We start from the raw sequence: 17920 nt of genomic DNA on the forward strand, positions 1-17920 counted from the left end.
GGTCCAAGTTCTTGTCCTTTGCACCAAGTTCATTTGAGTTCAATCAAGTCCACTTGCAAGTTCATTTGAGTGTCAAAATGAGTTCCATGCTGTCCAAAAGATTTCAAGTTCAAGCTCTCCAAAATTTGTCCAAGTCCTCAGTTTCAGTGAAACTTTTGGAAGCTTCCCGGCATCTCCCCCATTTAGGGGAAAAACCCAAGAGGAAACCTTTCCCTCGACGCTATGTGAGTGCTTTAGGTAGGTGTCAAAATGACACCGCGGTTGCAATTTATTTATTAAAAATCATTGCCCGCTATGTGAGCGTTTAAGGGTTTGGAGCACAAGTTAAAAAAAAAAAAATAGATTTCCCCCCTCTGCACTACGTGAGCGTTCGGGGGTACTTAATATTAAATATATATGTACAAATGTATTTTTTTATCCCCCTCGCCGCAAGCGCCACACCGGTTTCCCTCCCCACAACGCTATGTGAGCGCATAGGGGGTTTACCGGCTTGTTGTTAGCATTGAAGGAGATTCTTAAGTCGCCGCAAGCGCCGTGCCGGTTTCCCTCCCTACAATGCTACGTGAGCATGTAGGGGTTTTGCCGGCCCGTTGCAACCCACGAGAGAAGATTTTCTTTTTTTAATAAATAATATTATTATTATTAAAGTAATAGAAACTATATTATTAATATTATTATTAAAAATATATTATTACTATTATGAAAATAATAAGAATATAATTATAAAAATAATATTAACATTAATATTAATATTAGCATTAATATTAATATTAATGTTAAATGCACTTAGCATCAAAATATTGAAGTGAGGGAGAGAGAGACAACCTAGAGCTGATTTGGGCTTGTGAGTGTATTGGTTTGAATTGGAGCTAGTTGAGTGAATGAGTGAGTTGGGCTGAGTGGGTAGAGTTGGGCTAAGTTGGGGCTGAGTTGAGTTGTATTTGAGTGAGGGTAGTTTAGTAAATGGGTTATAGGAGAGGTTTTAGAATGGTGTATATAGAGGGATTAGGTTAGATTTCCACTATGTAGAGGGACATAGGGTCGGATGAGGCATGAGTTCGGTGGAGGAAGGCTACGAGTATGTTGTTTCTCTCTCTCTCTCTCTCTCCCTCTCTCTCTCTCACTCTATCTATCTATCTATCTATCTATCTATCTATGGAGGAGTCAGGCAAGAGACCGAGCAAGACAGAGGAGATGGAGTGTTGGATAGCTTGCAGGAGTCGAGCAAGGAGATTAGATCGACAGGAGCTGGCCGGCTTGACAATTTGTTGTTTCGGATGGAAGAGGCGGAGAAGAAAGGAGTTTGCGGTAGTTGGAATCGGCTGTGGATTGGAGTCGAGAGTCTTGGGTCAGAACTATGGTAGAGTGGAGATAGGAGAAATGGAAAGTAGCGACACGAGTTCGGTTGTGAGAGCGGAAGCAGCGAAGAAGGGCCTTCGTTCGCATTTTAAAGGGCGAAGGCAGAGGCAGAATCGAGGCTCTTCGAAGGATTTTGAGGATCCGTTAGGTACGAGATGTATACGTTGGATTTCTTCTTTTTCCCTTTTTTTTTGTTCTTTATACATAGGTCAATAGCTACACTATCCCACTCATAGACCTTTAAACATATGACATTTTCTATATAAATTTACATAAGATTATCACTAAAGAAAAATCACCTATCATGACTTTTTCGACGGAAATTGACAATTTTTTGGTTGAAATTCATCTTTCCAACTGATATTTTTGTCGATGGTAAAAGCCGCGTAGGAAACGACAACCGGCGGCTAATTTGGGCGATAATTTTTTTATTGGCCTTCTTTTCGGTGAAATAATGTCGCCAAAAATTAAAAATAATTTATTTAAATAACCCACCTCCCCACTGGCCTCCCGCGTTATCCGCTTGCTGGAACCTAAGCCGCTGGAGAGCTCTTGAAAAATTTGTAGAAAATTTAATCGAACATAATCCGTCGGAAATTTGTTGGAAAGCCACTGGAAAATAGTATGTCAGAAAGTCGTTGGAAAATCAGTCAGTAATAGGTAATTTTTCTATAGTGTATTAAATTTTATCATTGGCCAGGTTCCTTAGGATCTTAGCAGCAATACATCAAGATTTCTTTGGAGCTATGAGCGGGTAACAAAACTCTCTCTATCTATCTTATATGTATACATATAAACCTTTTAAAACATTTTTAATAATTTCTTTCTTTATTTTTGCTTGAGTTCAACCTCCAAGGAGTATCATCAACGCTCCTGCACTAGCCGTTACGCCCCTCTGTTTGATTTCGTGGCGATCTCGTCGCTCCGCCTCCAGGAGTGGTCCGTTCATTCTCCGGTCAATTTTTTTTGCCTTTTCTTTCTCTTGCTAATCTCTGGTAACCCCAATCTTCTCTCTGGCCCTTTTTTCTAGGGGTTTTCTTTCGGTTTTGCCCTATTTTGGTGTCTATTTTTCGGGGTTTTGAGGTATCGTTGAGGCTTCGGTTGGTGGGAGGGCAATGACATCTCCGACGTCATCCAGCTCGGCTATTCCTTCTGTTCCGATTGGTAAGACCCGATAATTCAAGGATGTTTTGTCGGGTGGTTCTTCTTCTTCTTCAGCTTTAGGGTTCATTTTGTGCATTCTTCCTTTAAGGGTTGTCCGGCACTTCTGTTTGAGGATTATGTGGTTTCTCAACTTGCTGCACCATTCTCTTTTACTCTAGTTGGTAAATTTGTTTTGCGTACACCTAATCTAGATGTGATTCAAAAAAAAATTATGATCTGAAACTGTCTGGTTCCTTTAACGTGGGATTGTTGGATCCCAAGCATATTGCGATACAATTGTCTAATGATTTAGATTATAGTCATATTTTTTCATGTCGTTCTTACTACATCCAAGGTTGTCAAATGAGGCTTCTTAAATGGTCACCCGATTTTGATGTGAGGGAGGAATTCCCATTGCCCCGGTGTGGATTGCTTTTCCTAATCTTCGTTTACATTTCTTTAACACTCATATTCTATTTGGTATGGCTTCGGTTTTCGGTAGACCTTTACATATTGATCAAGCTACAGCATCTTTATCTAGACCTTCTGTGGCATGCATTTTAGTCGAACTTGATGTTACAAAAAAGTATCCTCATGAAATATAGCTAGGGTCGGAAGTTAATGGTTACTTTCAAAAATAGAGATTGAAAATTTACCTATATTCTTCTCTCATTATAAAATGCATGGTCATGCGATTAATGAATGTTTCCGATTACTTCCTAATCTTCGTAAAGAGAAAGGTTCTTCTAAAATTAATGCGAATGTTGGTAAGGAGGATTTGGCTATGGCACAAATTGCGGTTGGGAATGGTTCTGGTTCTCTGAACATGGGTTTGTAAGAAGGTGAGCAAATGGGTGTGGCTACTTTGGCTAAGGAATTGGAAGTGAATCTTATTAACAATGCTTCTATTATTAGTGTGCCTAACCATGATAAGATTTCTTTTGATCCTATTGCCAATGAAAAGAATAATATTGCTCATGATTTTTCTTCTAATTTAATTCCTACTTTGAATCCGAGGATTATTCAGGATGACGGTTGCTCTAGTAGGGATCCCGATCCTTTAGAGCATGACAAGTGGTAGGATGCTATTCCTGTGAATAGCTCGGATAATCTCCTGGATCTTGGGGAGATTGAGTCCTACAAAGCTAATGATATTATTAATGTTAATGAGCTTGATATTGTTAGTAATGGTCCTATTTTGCAGAAGACAGACTTACCTCCTATTACTATCCAAAATGGTTCTGACCGGTTTGGGAAGAATATTTCTACTTTGGAAGATGGTGTCTTTTACTTGGAAGGTCATAAGCCTTCTATGGAGCTTTCAGGTAATCTGAATAATGTTGAATTACTCATATCAGATCATTATCATTGTGATGCTTACACTGACATTGAAGTGGAAATAATGGCTAAATGATATGCTAGAGAAGATCAAGATTTGAGCTAATCTAAGGGCCATGGTAAGAAAGGTAGGAAACCTATGAATGTCATTTTACAATCTCCCAGAAATACTCGCTCGCATATAACTCATTAATTAGTTTTTCTATGTTTAATGCTATTATTTGGAATGTAAGGGGCATTGGGTGACCTTTTTCGAAATTTAGAGTTAAAAACCTGTGTCGCATTCATAACATTTCAATTCTTGTCTTGCTTGAACCTCCTATTTCTATGGATAAATTGTTTGTTACTGCTAAATATTTGGATTTAAAAAATGCTATAGCAAATGTTGCCAATAAAATCTAGGTTTTCTGGAAAGATTTTGTTAGAATTGATATTATAGGTGATTTCCCTCAAGTTTTACATTGCAATATTAAAAGTTCAAATTTTCAATGTGGTGCTTCTTTTGTATATGTTGTTTCTTCTCGTTATTCTAAAAGGACTTTGTGGGATCAAGTTATTAACTTTCATAATGTGTGTACCCTTCCTTGGTTGGTTGGTGGTGACTTCAATACTATTTCTAACCCAGCTGAGCGTTTAGGGGGTTCTCTCCCTAATTATCAGTCCATTGATGATTTTAATTATATGATTATGTCTTCCAATCTTATTAACATTAATTTTTCTGGTAATAAATTTACGTGGCATCGTGGGAATTTTTGGAAACGTTTGGATAGAGTGTTGTTTAATAATGCTTGGATTAGTTCTTTTAATTTAACTAAGGTGGAGCACCTTAGCCGCACCCTCTCTGATCATTCCCCTCTCTTCATTAATGTTAAGATTAAAACTATGGGTGTTCCTGCTCAGTTTAGATTTCAGAATATGTGGTTAACTCATGAGTCTTTTCTTGATGTTGTTCAAAATAATTGGCATGCTCCTCTTTTCCCGGATGATTCTATTTCTGGTATGAATAGGCTTTGGTTTAAGCTGAAAAGATTAAAGCTGGTTTTAAATTGGTGGAATCATCACATTTTTAAGAATATTTTTTTCTAATATTTTGCTGGCTAAAGATAGGGTTAACTCCTATGAGGAGCTTTGTCAGTTAGACCCTTCGGTGTGTAACCTTGTGTTGTTACAAGACGCCAAAGGGGATCTTGGTAAGCTTCATGCTCAGGAAGAAATTTTTTGGAAGCAAAAGGATGCTTTCAAATATTTGGTGGAAGGTGATAATAACACTAAATATTTTCATGCTTTGGTTAATAAAAAATGTGCTATTAACGGTATTCATAAAATTACTAGGGAAGATGGCTCTGTTACTGAGGATTCTGAGGAGATTGAGAATCTTGCTGTTATTTTTTTTTCAAAAGCATCTCAATAAGTGTTTTACCCCTGTTTCTATTGATGAGCATTCTTTTATTCCTAACTTAGTTTCTCAAGATGATAATAGGGGTTTATCCGGTTGTCCTCTTATTGATGAGATTAAGGATACTTTGTCTAATATGAATGTGGATTCTGTGGCTGGTCCCGATGGTTTTACTATCAAGTTTTTTCAGCATTCATGGCATATTATTGCAAATGATATTTCTTCTACTGTGTTTGATTTATTTAAGGGCTCTCCGATTCCTAAGTTTTTCTCTTCTACTTCGATTGTTCTTATTCCTAAGAATAATGATGTTATTCTTGGAATGATTATAGACCCATTAGTTTGTGTTCAATTTTTTACAAATTAGTTTCTAAAATTTTGATGAATCGGCTTATGTTACTTTTGCCTAAAATCATTTCTCCGTACCAAATGGGTTTTGTTAAAGGTCGTGCGATTACCGACAATATTTTGTTGGCTCAGGAGTATTGCCATGACCTAGATGTGAAGGTTAGAGAGGGTAATATGATTATGAAGTTAGATATTGCTAAGGCTTATGATAATATTAACTGGAGTTTTATTTATAAAATGTTGAATTTCTTTGGTTTTGATGAGAAGTTCATTTCTCTTATCAAAGTGTGTATTAAAAATCCTTCTTTCTCTATTATTGTGAATGGTAAGAGTCATGGTTTCTTTAAAGCTTCCCATGGGCTTCGTCAAGGTGATCCAATCTCTCCTGCGCTCTTTATTATTAATGCGGATTTCTTGTCTAGGGGGCTTTTGGATCTGTTTCTTAAATGCCCTAGTCTCTATTTTAAAACGTCTGGTGGCATTAACATCTCTCATTTATGCTTTTTCGATTATTTCATTGTGTTCTCGAATGCTTCGAGGAACAAGGTTAACAAAATTATGAGATTCTTTAAACGGTTTGAATCTGTTATTGGTCTTATTTTTAATAAGAATAAAAGTTGTTTTGTTAGTGCTAGATATGTTTCCTCTTATAGGGTTTTGGATATTAAAAATATTACTGGTTTTTCTCATGCTTTCTTACCTTTCAAATATTTGGGTATTCCGCACTATAAGGGTAGGAAGAAGGCTTTCTTGTTTGATGGTTTAATTCCTACTGTGCAGAATAGGCTTTTTTCTTGGGATTCAAATTTTTTGAGCTTTGGTGGTCGTCTTGTGCTTATTAAAAGTGTGCTCTCTTCCTTGCCAGTTTATAGCTTTCAAACTCTTTTCCCTCCTAAGTAGGTGTGCACTAGACTTGACAAAATTTTTAATAATTTTTTTTGGAAAGGGTCTGGTAACAACTCTAAAATTCATTGGACCTCTTGGGTGAATTGTTGTGGGTCTCTTTAAGAAGGGGCTCTTTGTTGCAAGTCTATGTTTGATTTAGTTTCTATGTTTTCCTTTAAATTGTGGTATAATTTTAGGTATAATGTGAGTGTTTGGGCCAAGTTTATGAGGGCTAAGTACTGTGGGGGGTTCCATCCTTCCAACTGTTTTTATTCTAAAGGTCAGTCTATGATTTGGCATCGTCTTTGTATGATTAAGTGGAATGTGTAACCCTCTTTAGTTTGGGGTCTTGGGGGGGTAATATTTTCTTTTAGGAAGATCATTGGGTTAATGGTCAGTCTCTAGATTCTTTACTTAGTACCATTTCTATTGACATTGTGAAGGTTAACTTTTACTTTTCTGCTAATGGTTGGGATTTGGAGAAGCTTTCCAGATTCTTCCTGAGTTTATTATTCATCTTATTCTTAAGATTCCTCTTAACCTTATTTCTAAGGATGTTTTGCTTTGTTCTTTTACTAAAGATGGTCTCTTTAGAACGAAGGATGCTTGGCACTTTTTATGTTGTCATAATGAGGTAAGCAAGCTTTTTAAAATGTTATGGCATAAGAGCATTCCCTCCTTGATTTCTGTGTTTATTTGGAGGATTGTTCATAAGTATATTCCTACGGATGAGTTGTTAAGAAAGAGAGGTTTTATTATTACTTCAAGATGTCAATGCTGCATTCACGTTGAGAATTTGCATCATGTTTTTATTTTTGGTCCTATTGCTGTGAAGGTTTGGAGTTTTTTTAGGCTTTGTTTCATTTCAATTTTCTATAGCCCTTGCATCAATGTCTTTAATCTACTAGATGGCTGGTTTGTGCACAATAGGGGTCATGTTCAGAATGTGATCCCTTTCCTGATTTGTTGGTTCATTTGGTTGGAAAGAAATGGCTCTCGGTTCAATGGGATTGCTATGGATCATTAAAGAATCATTCAGAAAATTATGGATAAGGTTAAGGCTCTTTTTTTTGCTAAGTTACTTTTTTTAAAAAACTTTAAGAATTTTAGTTTTACTATGGAGGCTTTCGGTACTAAGATGGAGGTGGCTAATTCCCTTACGCATACTAGTAGTATTTGTTGGTGCAAACCTTCTATTAATTTTATTAAGTTGAATATAGACTGTATTCATGTGGGGAATAAAACTAGTGTTGGTGGTCTTATTCGTGATCATAATGGGGTTTTCTTATTGGCTTTTGCTGGTATGACCGGCGAAAGTGAAAGAATGGGTGGCCTTCTTATTGCTGTTCTTCATGGGTTGAATTTGTGTGCTAATCTTGACCTTAAGAGTATTGTTATGGAGGTTAATTCATATTTTAATTTAAATTTTCTGCTTAATATGGATGATGGTAACTGTTCTTACTCCTTATTCTACATTAGAAGGAGTATTAGAGATATTTTGCCTTCCCTTAACTGTTCTTTTTCAACTATTTTTGAGGAGGGCAACGCGCCTACTCGGGTGTTGGCTAAGCTGGGCTATAGTTTTGCTAATATTGTTGAATTCTCTCTTAATAAGTTGCCTATCCCGATCAAAGGCATGGTTAATTTGGATCGTATGGATTAATTTAGATCGTATGGGTTTACCTTATGTTAAAGGTTTAGTGTTTTTAGTGCTGGAGGTTGTTCTGCATTTCTGGTAGCCTTATGGGGGCTCTTTGTGGTTGTTTTTGGGTTTTCTGTCTCTGTTTTTTCTCTACTTTGTGGTGGTGCAGGTTGGAGGTTTCTTCTGTTTGTTCGGGTGTTGCTCTGTTGTTCTGGGTGTTTTGTTCTAGCTTTATTTGGGTTTGTTTTTATTGGGAGGGGGCTAGGTTACTTCTGAGGCCTATTTGGCTGTGCTGGGTTCGGGTCTGCCTTCGGGTTAATAGTTGTTGTTTGGTGAGTGTGGTGGGTTTACAGATTTGTTGCAGTTTCTTTCTTACTGCTGTTTTTTGTCTGGAGCAAGGCTGGTTGCACCATGCTCGGCTGTATCCTTTTTAGAAGATCTTTACTCTTTTGTTTAGTATTGTTAATTGCTTTATTTTTCTATTTGCAGTTTCATGTTTATTTTTTGGTTGTGCAGGATCCCTTTTGAGCGTTTGATTGCAAGGTTTATGTGGAGACCTGCTACTGGGAGCATTTTGTTTGTTTTTTGTTTACTCCTTTTTTTTTTTGGGTGATTTCCCTTAAGCACCGTAGCATGTTCGTAGGTTAACGCATAGGCCCCTCTCGTGGGTTTTAACCAAAAAAAAAACTTGCATTAAACTATTTTCAATGCATACATGGAGTTGTAACTAGCTTAATTAAAATTTGTTTATTCTATAAATTTTATATGAGAGAAGATCCCACATGTAAAACTTTTGTTTCATATATTCACCTAAACTCTACAATAAATCTTTATATATCCAATCACATATATCTCCAAATGTGGGGATGAATAAGAAAAAACTTTCTTTTATCAAAATTCAAGATCATTTAGCTTACAACATATATCTCCCAATATGGGCATTCTTAATTACACATATTTTATGATATCATTTAGCTTACAACATAAAATTTGAAAGAATTAATAAATTAAATTTGGTAGCAAATGAAAAGTAAACATAAAGAAGTTATAATAGTAATTAGGAAAAAAAATTATGTTAAAATTTAATTGGAACTCGAATCAATTTCATAAGAAAACATGTACATATTAGATGCATCATCCTCCTCTAAATGAAAAAAGTCAACATTATAAAAAAATAGAAGATTACAAATTCTCTCATGATAATCACAATCTTACTAATCACTTCAATAATCTTCTGAGCATTTTAGAGAAGAGTATTGCAGTATTTTTTAAAAAAAAGGGTTAACTTTCTTTTTTTAAAAAAAACAAAAGGAATTTTTTTTTTTTTTTTTTTTTTATGTCAAGCTAACGGAGATGAAGTCAGCTTTGAAAGCACAAACTGAAGAAGTGACTAATATTTCTGAAATTACAGAGGTCATGAAGTAGCAAGTTAGTGATTTTAATATGCCAGATATTGGGGTTGCATGCTTGTTGTGGGATGTACTAATGGATGCAATTTAGTGGTCTGGAAATAACCAGCAATAGAATGCTAATGCGGTAATACGTAAAGTTGAAACGAGGGCTGAACTTTTAAATGCTTATAAGTGGGAAGTTATAAAGATGCCAAAATGATGAAGATATTCCCAGAAATCATTAGATTCCTTTATGATCAAGATGTACTAGCTAAGGATACAATTCTTCTTTGGTTTTGCAAAGGTTCAAACCCAACGGGAAGGCAAACATTTGTTAAATCTCTTGAGCCATTCATTAAATGGCTTGAAGAAGCTGAAAAAGAAGAATAAACCAATGAGCTAGCAGGTGGAAGCTGCAGAAGACTTGTATTATTAGAGAAGAGTATTGCAGTATTGCGTGGATCCTTTATAGCCCAACTAAACCCTTTCATTGTTAAGAATACATGTACACGTCAGCACTCGCTACTTTATCTTTCTGTACGGTATTCCAAGATCTTGGGAAATCTTGGATACAGCAAGCTATATTTGTCAATATAATACTTCCCCTGTAATAGCTCTGATGCCATAAAGTGGTTATTGCACAGAACATAAATGAGAAGGAGAAAGACACGAAGAAGGAAACAGAGAAAAGGAGAAGAAGTAATTCTATATTTTCTGTGTACAGAGCTATTAGAAGGGAAGTATTATATAGGCAAATATCGTCCTCGTCTTTCCTGAAGCCAAGAAGCCCAGAAGGCAAGAGGAGAAGAAGAAACCCGCCATGGACCGCTGTGCCGATAACTGCATCGTCCACCTACACTCCGCCGCCGGCAAAGACTGGTTTCTCCGCCGCATGTACCCTTTCAAGGAAAAGAAAGCCGACATGGAAAGCATCACCGGCTGCGTAGTCGATAATATCCTTTTCATCCTCCCCGCCAGCAGCAACACCCCCCAGTATCAATCACAAGTCTCCGACGCCGCCGCCGCTGCAGGAGCTCACGCTCTGTTTTTCATCGAAAGACCGGTTCTTGCCACATTTTCGTCACGTCTCCATCTCGGCCTTCGTTCACTTTTTTGGCACAGTCTGAATCATCTAATTCCTTCATCACACGAACCACATCTTTCTCCTCATCATTATCATCCTTTTCTTCTTCTTCTTCTATTATTGATGCCAGCTTGGGATCAATCCTTTTTTTCTTTAGCCCCTTTGATTCCAATGGGGTTTCATTGATTCCGGATAGATGGAAAAATATTTGAGATTTTGGGAGATAAAAGTATCTATTCTCCTTCGATTGATTTATAAGGAAACGCTTAGAGAGAGATAAAGGGAAAAACGATGCTTCTACATGCCTATTCCTGAAGAACAGCTCCACAATGATGGTCGTAAGAAATACGTATTTTTAATTTATTTTTTATATTTATGAAATGGGTGTATCTAACTTTATTTATTTGTTGATGAATGCTAAAGATATGGTTGCCTTTGACCCATTCCGTTTGAAAATTTAAAAATTTTTATTTAAATGATAGCCGAATAGTAGAAACGAATTTGATGTGGATTATATGTGAGATGGATTTGTTCAAGGGTTTTAAATTTTAATTTGTTTTATAGGAATTTGGTCATCGAGTATTTTAATAATATTTTGGCCAAGAAAAATTTTTAAATTATTTCGGCCATGAAATATTTTAGAAATATTTTGATTTAAAATTATTTGGAAATGATTTTGATAAAAAATTATTATTTAAAAAAATTAAATAATATAATAATTCATTAGAAAAAAATTTTTATCAAGTGTGAAATTCGATGTCACACTGAAATTTTTTTTTAATTTAATTTAGATACGCATGAAGTAAATTAACAAGACCGAAAGTGATTAATTTCATAAAGTAGTTTTATCAAATTTATATTCGAATTTAATATCTCTATAATATAAGCTCAGCAAAGTCTAAAGTTATACAATCCATGTTAAAATAAGCCCAAATCCTATACTTGAGATGTTGTGGGAAAGTTTGGAACATTATTTAAAGAACCAATTATTTCTGATTTTTTCATTCTTATATTTGAAATGACCTCCTCGATGAGACGAACCTAATGAGTCGATGACACTTAATATCAATTTAAATGATGAAAGGAATAATGTATAGTTAAAGAAATTAACTTGGGCATCATTGGAGTTTATGTTTTGAGCTTTACCTTGATTTATTGAAATATTACTCAAGAAAGCTTTTTTTTAAAAAATTTCTCAAGAAAGCTACAAATGGACCCATTTTCCTCTTTTTTTTTTTTTTTTTTTAGTTTAAACCCACAGAGGGGCCTAGCATTGATATAAGGAAAAATTACAAGTCCTTAAGGGGACGATCAGCCCGCTATTGCACGAAGAGCTACAATCAATCCAAAAGATAAAAAAACCAAAGGGCCGATTATCCCCACCTATACGGAATACAAAATCGCCTAGATACATTCTACGGCGGCACAGAAGAAGTGCCCAAAAATAAGAAAGCTCTAAAGATCTACAATCAGCCCAGACTTTCTGGCCAAAAACTCCCTCATTGTGGAAGCAAACCTACAAAAACAACAGAAGAAAAACAAAAGGAAATAGAAGGAAACAGGAAGCAGAATTACCATTCATCATAAAGACATTCCCAGATGTCAGCTCCAGAAATAACCTCCACACCTACCCAACCCAGTCAGAATGAAAATGCCTACAAACCACCAGAAAAAGGAAACAAGCATATTAGTACCACCTAGAACAAAAAATTTAAAGAACTTCCAGGCATTAAACAACAACAGGCCAGATGGTCTAGTAGCCGCAAACCAAAAGAACCTCGCCAGCAAAGAAGGAACAACTCCAAAAACAGAGACCTACAACCAACAAAAAACCACCCAGCAGAAGAGAACCAAACAGACCTACCCGAAAGGCACCACCCAACAATGTCAGAAAAAACCCCAAACCCAGCCCCCTAAACCACTAACCAGCAAAATGGAAGAAAACACGCAAGCCAACACCAACTCAAAGAGGAACAAAAGAACATAACAAACAGAGCACAAGACATCAGGATAAAGAACAAAACAAGAAAAGGAGAAAATAAACCAACAGACAGAAAAAAAACCCACCAAAAAAATAGCCCCGAACTAATGGTAAACATAAGTAAAACCACTTTGGTCTAAGTTCAAAGACCTTGAATGGAAACAGGCAATTGATCCATGCTCAACTCCTTATAATTCTTGAACACAGTACCCAGAACAGCCAACGCCAGGGCAACTACATTCACCTCCTTATTGATAACAAAAAAGGAATGGGAAAATGAATTCAGCTCTTCAATAATCCTTCTCCTGAAGTGAAACAGAGGGGGAGCACAAGGCAGGACATTAATACCAGTATCGATCAGGCTAACCAAAGGAAAATTAGCCTCTAAGACAATGTTATTAATACTGAACCGATTATAGAGTTTAATCCCACTCATCACACTCATAAGAACTACCATATGCATATCCTCAACCACAGTCGGACTAGCATAACCAGAGATAAAAACAACAAGATGATTTCTGATAATACCCGCATAACCAAAGGTATTACCCACTTTAGCCCACGCCACATTCACTTTAAAGTAGTTAAGAATAGGCTTGCACCAACTAACACAAAAAGGCTTCATAATAGCATTATTCCAATCTCCAGAAATGCCAAAAAAAGACATAGTATGAAAAAAAATTATTGAAATTCTTAATAGACAGCACCTTAGCAGTGAAAAGAGAAAACATTTTGTCTTTAATCTTGTTAATAATCCTTTGGTGATCCATAATAACCTCATTAAACCTAGAGTCATTCCTAGCCAACCAAATATACCAACAAATGAGAGAAGAAATAACATTTCTAATATGACCTTTGTAGTCAACAAACCAAAGATCAAGTAACTGGGATATAGAAAGAGTAGCATTTTAAAAATTCAAATGAAAAAAATCCTCATAAAAATTCCAAACCTTAACAGCTATAGGACTTGAAATAAAAATATGATGCATATTGTCAACATGAAAACAACATTGGCATTTACAGGTAATAATGAGACCTTTCTTCCTTAAATTATCATCAAAAGGTAAAAAAATATATAAAGTTCTCCAAATAAAGATAGAAACAGTATGGGGAATAATGTTATGCCAAATCCTTTTAAAAAGTTTAGAGGTATCCTTCTTAGTCCGAAAAGAATTCCAGGCATTCTTGATGCTGAAAGAGCCATCCTTAGAACACAAAAACAGTAACATGTCCCCCACATTGCAATTAAAATGAATCTTAATAATAATTTGAATAATGTTATCCGGGAGGAAAGCAGAGAGTTTCTCCACACCCCACCCATTAGCAGAAAGAAATAATTAACCTTCATATTAGAAATAGAAACAGTATTGAGTAAAGAGTCAATGGACTCACCATTAACCCATCTATCCTTCCAAAAGAAAATATTTCCATTACCAAGGCCCCAAGCTAACAAAGGCTCCATAAACCATTTAACAGAACAGATGCACTGCCAAACTTTAGAGTTACCTTTAGAATAGCAAGACAAGGTAGAATGCTTCTAAGCACAATATTTATCCTTCATAAAGTTGGCCCAAAGACTATCATTAGATTTGAAATTGAACCATAATTTCAAAGAGAAAGCCCAAGCCAAATCAGTCATATCTTTACAACCTAAACCACCTTCTTGCTTAATTCCACAACACCCTTTCCAATTTTTCCAATGAATCTTAGAGTTCGACCCGTAACCATTCCAAAAAAATTTATTTAAAATCCTCTCAATTCTAAGACAAACACCCTCAGTAGGCATGATAGTTTGAAAGCTATAAACAGGCAGAGAACAAAGATCACTTTTAATAAGAGTAATCTGACCACCATAACTTAAAAAAGAAGAATTCCAAGAAAACAATCTATTTTGAATCACGGAAATTAAATCATCAAAGCGAAAAGCTCTTTTTCTTCCTTTAAAAATAGGGATACCCAAATATTTCAAAGGAAGAACGCCATGAGAAAAGCCAGTAAGGTTCCTAATGTCCAAAATACGATCAGTAACAACATTCTTAGAAGCAATAAAAGAACATTTTTGCTTGTTAAAAGAGAGGCCACTAATAGCTTCAAAATGATTAAAAATTCTTAAAATCTTCCTAATCCTATTCTTGTAAGCATTAGAAAACAAAATGAAATCATCCACAAAATATAAATGAGATATATGAAATCCGCCCCGAGTTTTGAAATATAAACTAGGGCAATTAAAGAACAGATTAGACAAACCCCTCGATAAGTAGTCAGCAGCGATAATAAAAATAGATGGAGACAAATGATCCCCTTGTCTCAGTCCATGAGATGCTTGGAAGTAACCACGAGTCTTCCCATTCATAATAATAGAATAAAAAGGATTTTCAATACAAGATTTAATTAGATTAATGAAATTTAAATCAAAACCAAAAATGCTCAAAATTTTATAAATAAACGACCAATTAATATTATCATAGGCTTTAGCAATATCCAATATCATGATCATGTTACCACCTCTCACCTTAATGTCTAGATCCTGACAAAATTCCTGGGCTAAAAGAATATTGTCGGCAATAGCACGACCTTTAACGAAACCCATTTGAAAAGGAGAAATGATCTTCAGCAATAAAGCAGATAACCTACTCATAAGAAGTTTAGAAATCAGTTTATAAAACATAGTGCACAAACTGATGGGCTTGACATCATTCCACGAATTAACAGCAGTGTTCTTAGGAATTAAAATAATAGAAGTGGAAGTAAAGAATTTAGGAATAGGAGAACCGTTAAAGAAATCCTCAACTGTATGAAAAACATCGTTAGCAATAATAGACCAAGTAGTTTGGAAAAACTTAGTAATATACCCGTTCGTCCCAGCAGCTGAATCCACATTCATGTTAAATAAAATACCTTGAATCTCTTCCAAAAGAGGAACCTTAGAGAGGTTACCATTATCCTCTCAAAAGTAATAACATTCAGAATAATAGAAGGGTCTACATAAGTGTCAGAAATAAAAGCTTTATTCAAGTGACTATTAAAGAAATTAATAGCCAAACTAGCAATCTCATCTTTATCTTCAGTAAAAGAACTGTTAGCACTAGCCATTTTATAGATATGGTTAATGGAACATTTCTTATTAACCAAAGAATGAAAGTACTTAGTATTATTGTCACCCTCCACTAAATGTTTGGCAGGCACTTTTTGTTTCCAGAAGGTTTCTTCCTAAATCTGAAGCTTATAGAGCTCCCCTTTAGCTTCTTTAAGACTGCACAAATTAGCCTCAAAGGCATTATACTGACAAAGATCCTCAATGTTGTTAATTTTAGTCTCAGTAATAAGAATGTTGTTAAATAAATTTTTAAAAACTTTATGATTCCACCAATTCAACACTAACTTAAGCTTTTTGAGCTTAAGCCATAATCTATTCATGCCACAAATAGAATTATCAGGATAAACAAGAGCATTCCAGTTCACTTGCACAACATCAAGAAAGGAATCATGAAGAAGCCACATATTCTGGAATCTAAACTGAGTAGGAAAATTCGTAGGGTTATTCTTAATGTTAATAAGCAACGGAGAATGATTCGACAAAGTGCGGCTAAGATGCTCAACTTTGGTCAAATTAAAAGTGTTCACCCAAGAATTATTGAAAACAACCATATCCAATCTTTGCCACAAATGCCCCCTATGCCAAGGAAACCTGTTACCTTAGTAACCAATATCCATGAGACTACAAGCCATAATCATGTCATTAAATTCATCCATAGATTGGTAGATAGGGAGAGACCCATGTAGCCGTTCATCGCGGATTAAGTACAGTTATTAAGAGTCCCCCCCCCCCCACCAACCAACCACGGGAGATTACAAACATTATTAAAATGCAAAAGTTGCTCCCACAAAACCCTCCTGTTATAACGAGAAGAAGCAGCATAAATAAAAGAAGCACAACATTGCACATTTGAACTTTCAATATTACAATGTAACACTTGAGTAAAATCACCAATAATATCAATCCTAACAAAATCTTTCCAAAAGATCCAAATTTTGCTAGCAATATTAGACTTAGCATTGTTAAAACCCAAATACCTAGTAGTTCTAGATAATTTATCCACATAAATAAGAGGTTCCAGTAAAATAAGAATAGCAATATTATGAATACGACAAAGGTTTTTAACTCTAAGCTTACAAGAGGGGCAACCAATCCCCCTCACGTTCCAAATAATAACGTTAAACATAAAAACATTAATGAGAAGTATGCGATCTATTACTTCTAGGAGATTGTAAAATAACACTTCTAGGCTTCCTTCCCCTTTTACTACGACCCTTAGAGAAGCTAAGGTCATTATCGTCTCTAGCATAGCATTTAGCTAAAATATCAATTTCCATAGCAGTATAAGCATCAGAATGATAAAGATCAGATAACAACATAGTTTTATCATTTAAGTTACCAGAAAGCCCCTTAGAAGGCCTCTCATTCTCAATATAAAAAACACCATCCTCTAAAGAGGTTAAAAAATGTTCATTACCTTCCACAGAACATTTACCTTTATCAAGCTTAGTGTTACCCGCCGGATCCTCATTTGTATGTTCCTCAATCATTAATTGCTCGGAACCGGCTTGATGCTGAGAAGGCCCCGCCTTCTCAACCTCATTATCAATATTAGAAACAGTAGCGAGAAGATTTAAAGGAGAAATAACCAAAGCTTGCAGCCCATCTTCTTTAACCTAGTTAGTCTCAATAATAACATTAGTATTGACATCCATGATGTTGTTAACTTCTTCCACATTAGTATTATTAACAGTTTGATAAGAATAAAAAAATAGTATGTTAAGGAGAATTATGAACCATATTGTTGACCTTGTCTTAAGCAACATTACCTTCCCCCACATCACTAGCAATACCTTCCCCCACATCACTTACAGGAAGCTCATTAGGTTGAATAACCGACGGAATAATAATAGCCTGAGAAGCAGGCTGCTCTTCCACCACCCTACCAATAGTCAAGATATCATCTCCTTCCATCACATTATGATTACTATCATTTATCGTATTGGCTTCTAGCACTTTAGAAAGCTTGAGATTCTCTTTTTCTTTCTTAAGGTTGGGATGTAACTTAAAACATTCATTCAAGCTGTGCACATGCATCTTACAATGCGCACAAAAAATGGGAAAGTTTTCAAATTCAACCATTTGAAAGTATCCGTTAAGTTCCGACCCAAGCCATATCTCATTTGGGAATTTTTTAGAAATATCCACCTCAACAAAAATCCTGGCCACAGACGGATGGGAAACTGAAGCCTTCACCTGATCAGTTTGCAACGGCCGACCAAGGATAGAAGCCAAACCAAACAAAATTTGAGTATT

The 17920-nt window shown here is 35.6% G+C and overlaps 1 protein-coding gene across 6 annotated transcripts; it reads left to right on the forward strand.

Moving 5' to 3' along the window:
• Positions 1 to 1040: 1040 nt before the first annotated feature.
• LOC110096859 lies at positions 1041 to 8866 on the forward strand. Of its 6 annotated transcripts, XR_002303144.2 has the most exons (4): positions 1117 to 1507; positions 3707 to 3827; positions 3925 to 3968; positions 8628 to 8866. XR_002303144.2 is itself a non-coding variant. In XM_020822985.2 (2 exons), the coding sequence occupies exons 1-2, from the start codon at positions 1156 to 1158 to the stop codon at positions 8645 to 8647; spliced, it is 372 nt and encodes a 123-aa protein (XP_020678644.2). In that variant the 5' UTR covers positions 1117 to 1155; the 3' UTR covers positions 8648 to 8866. The 6 variants fall into 6 exon arrangements, 1 of the variants encoding a protein (XP_020678644.2); XR_003702674.1 differs by having other exon boundaries at positions 3707 to 3968; XR_003702675.1 differs by having other exon boundaries at positions 3925 to 8866.
• The last annotated feature ends 9054 nt before the right edge of the window (positions 8867 to 17920 follow it).

Source organism: Dendrobium catenatum, unplaced genomic scaffold, assembly GCF_001605985.2.
Source record: "Dendrobium catenatum unplaced genomic scaffold, ASM160598v2 fragScaff_scaffold_1416, whole genome shotgun sequence".
NCBI lineage: Eukaryota > Viridiplantae > Streptophyta > Magnoliopsida > Asparagales > Orchidaceae > Dendrobium > Dendrobium catenatum.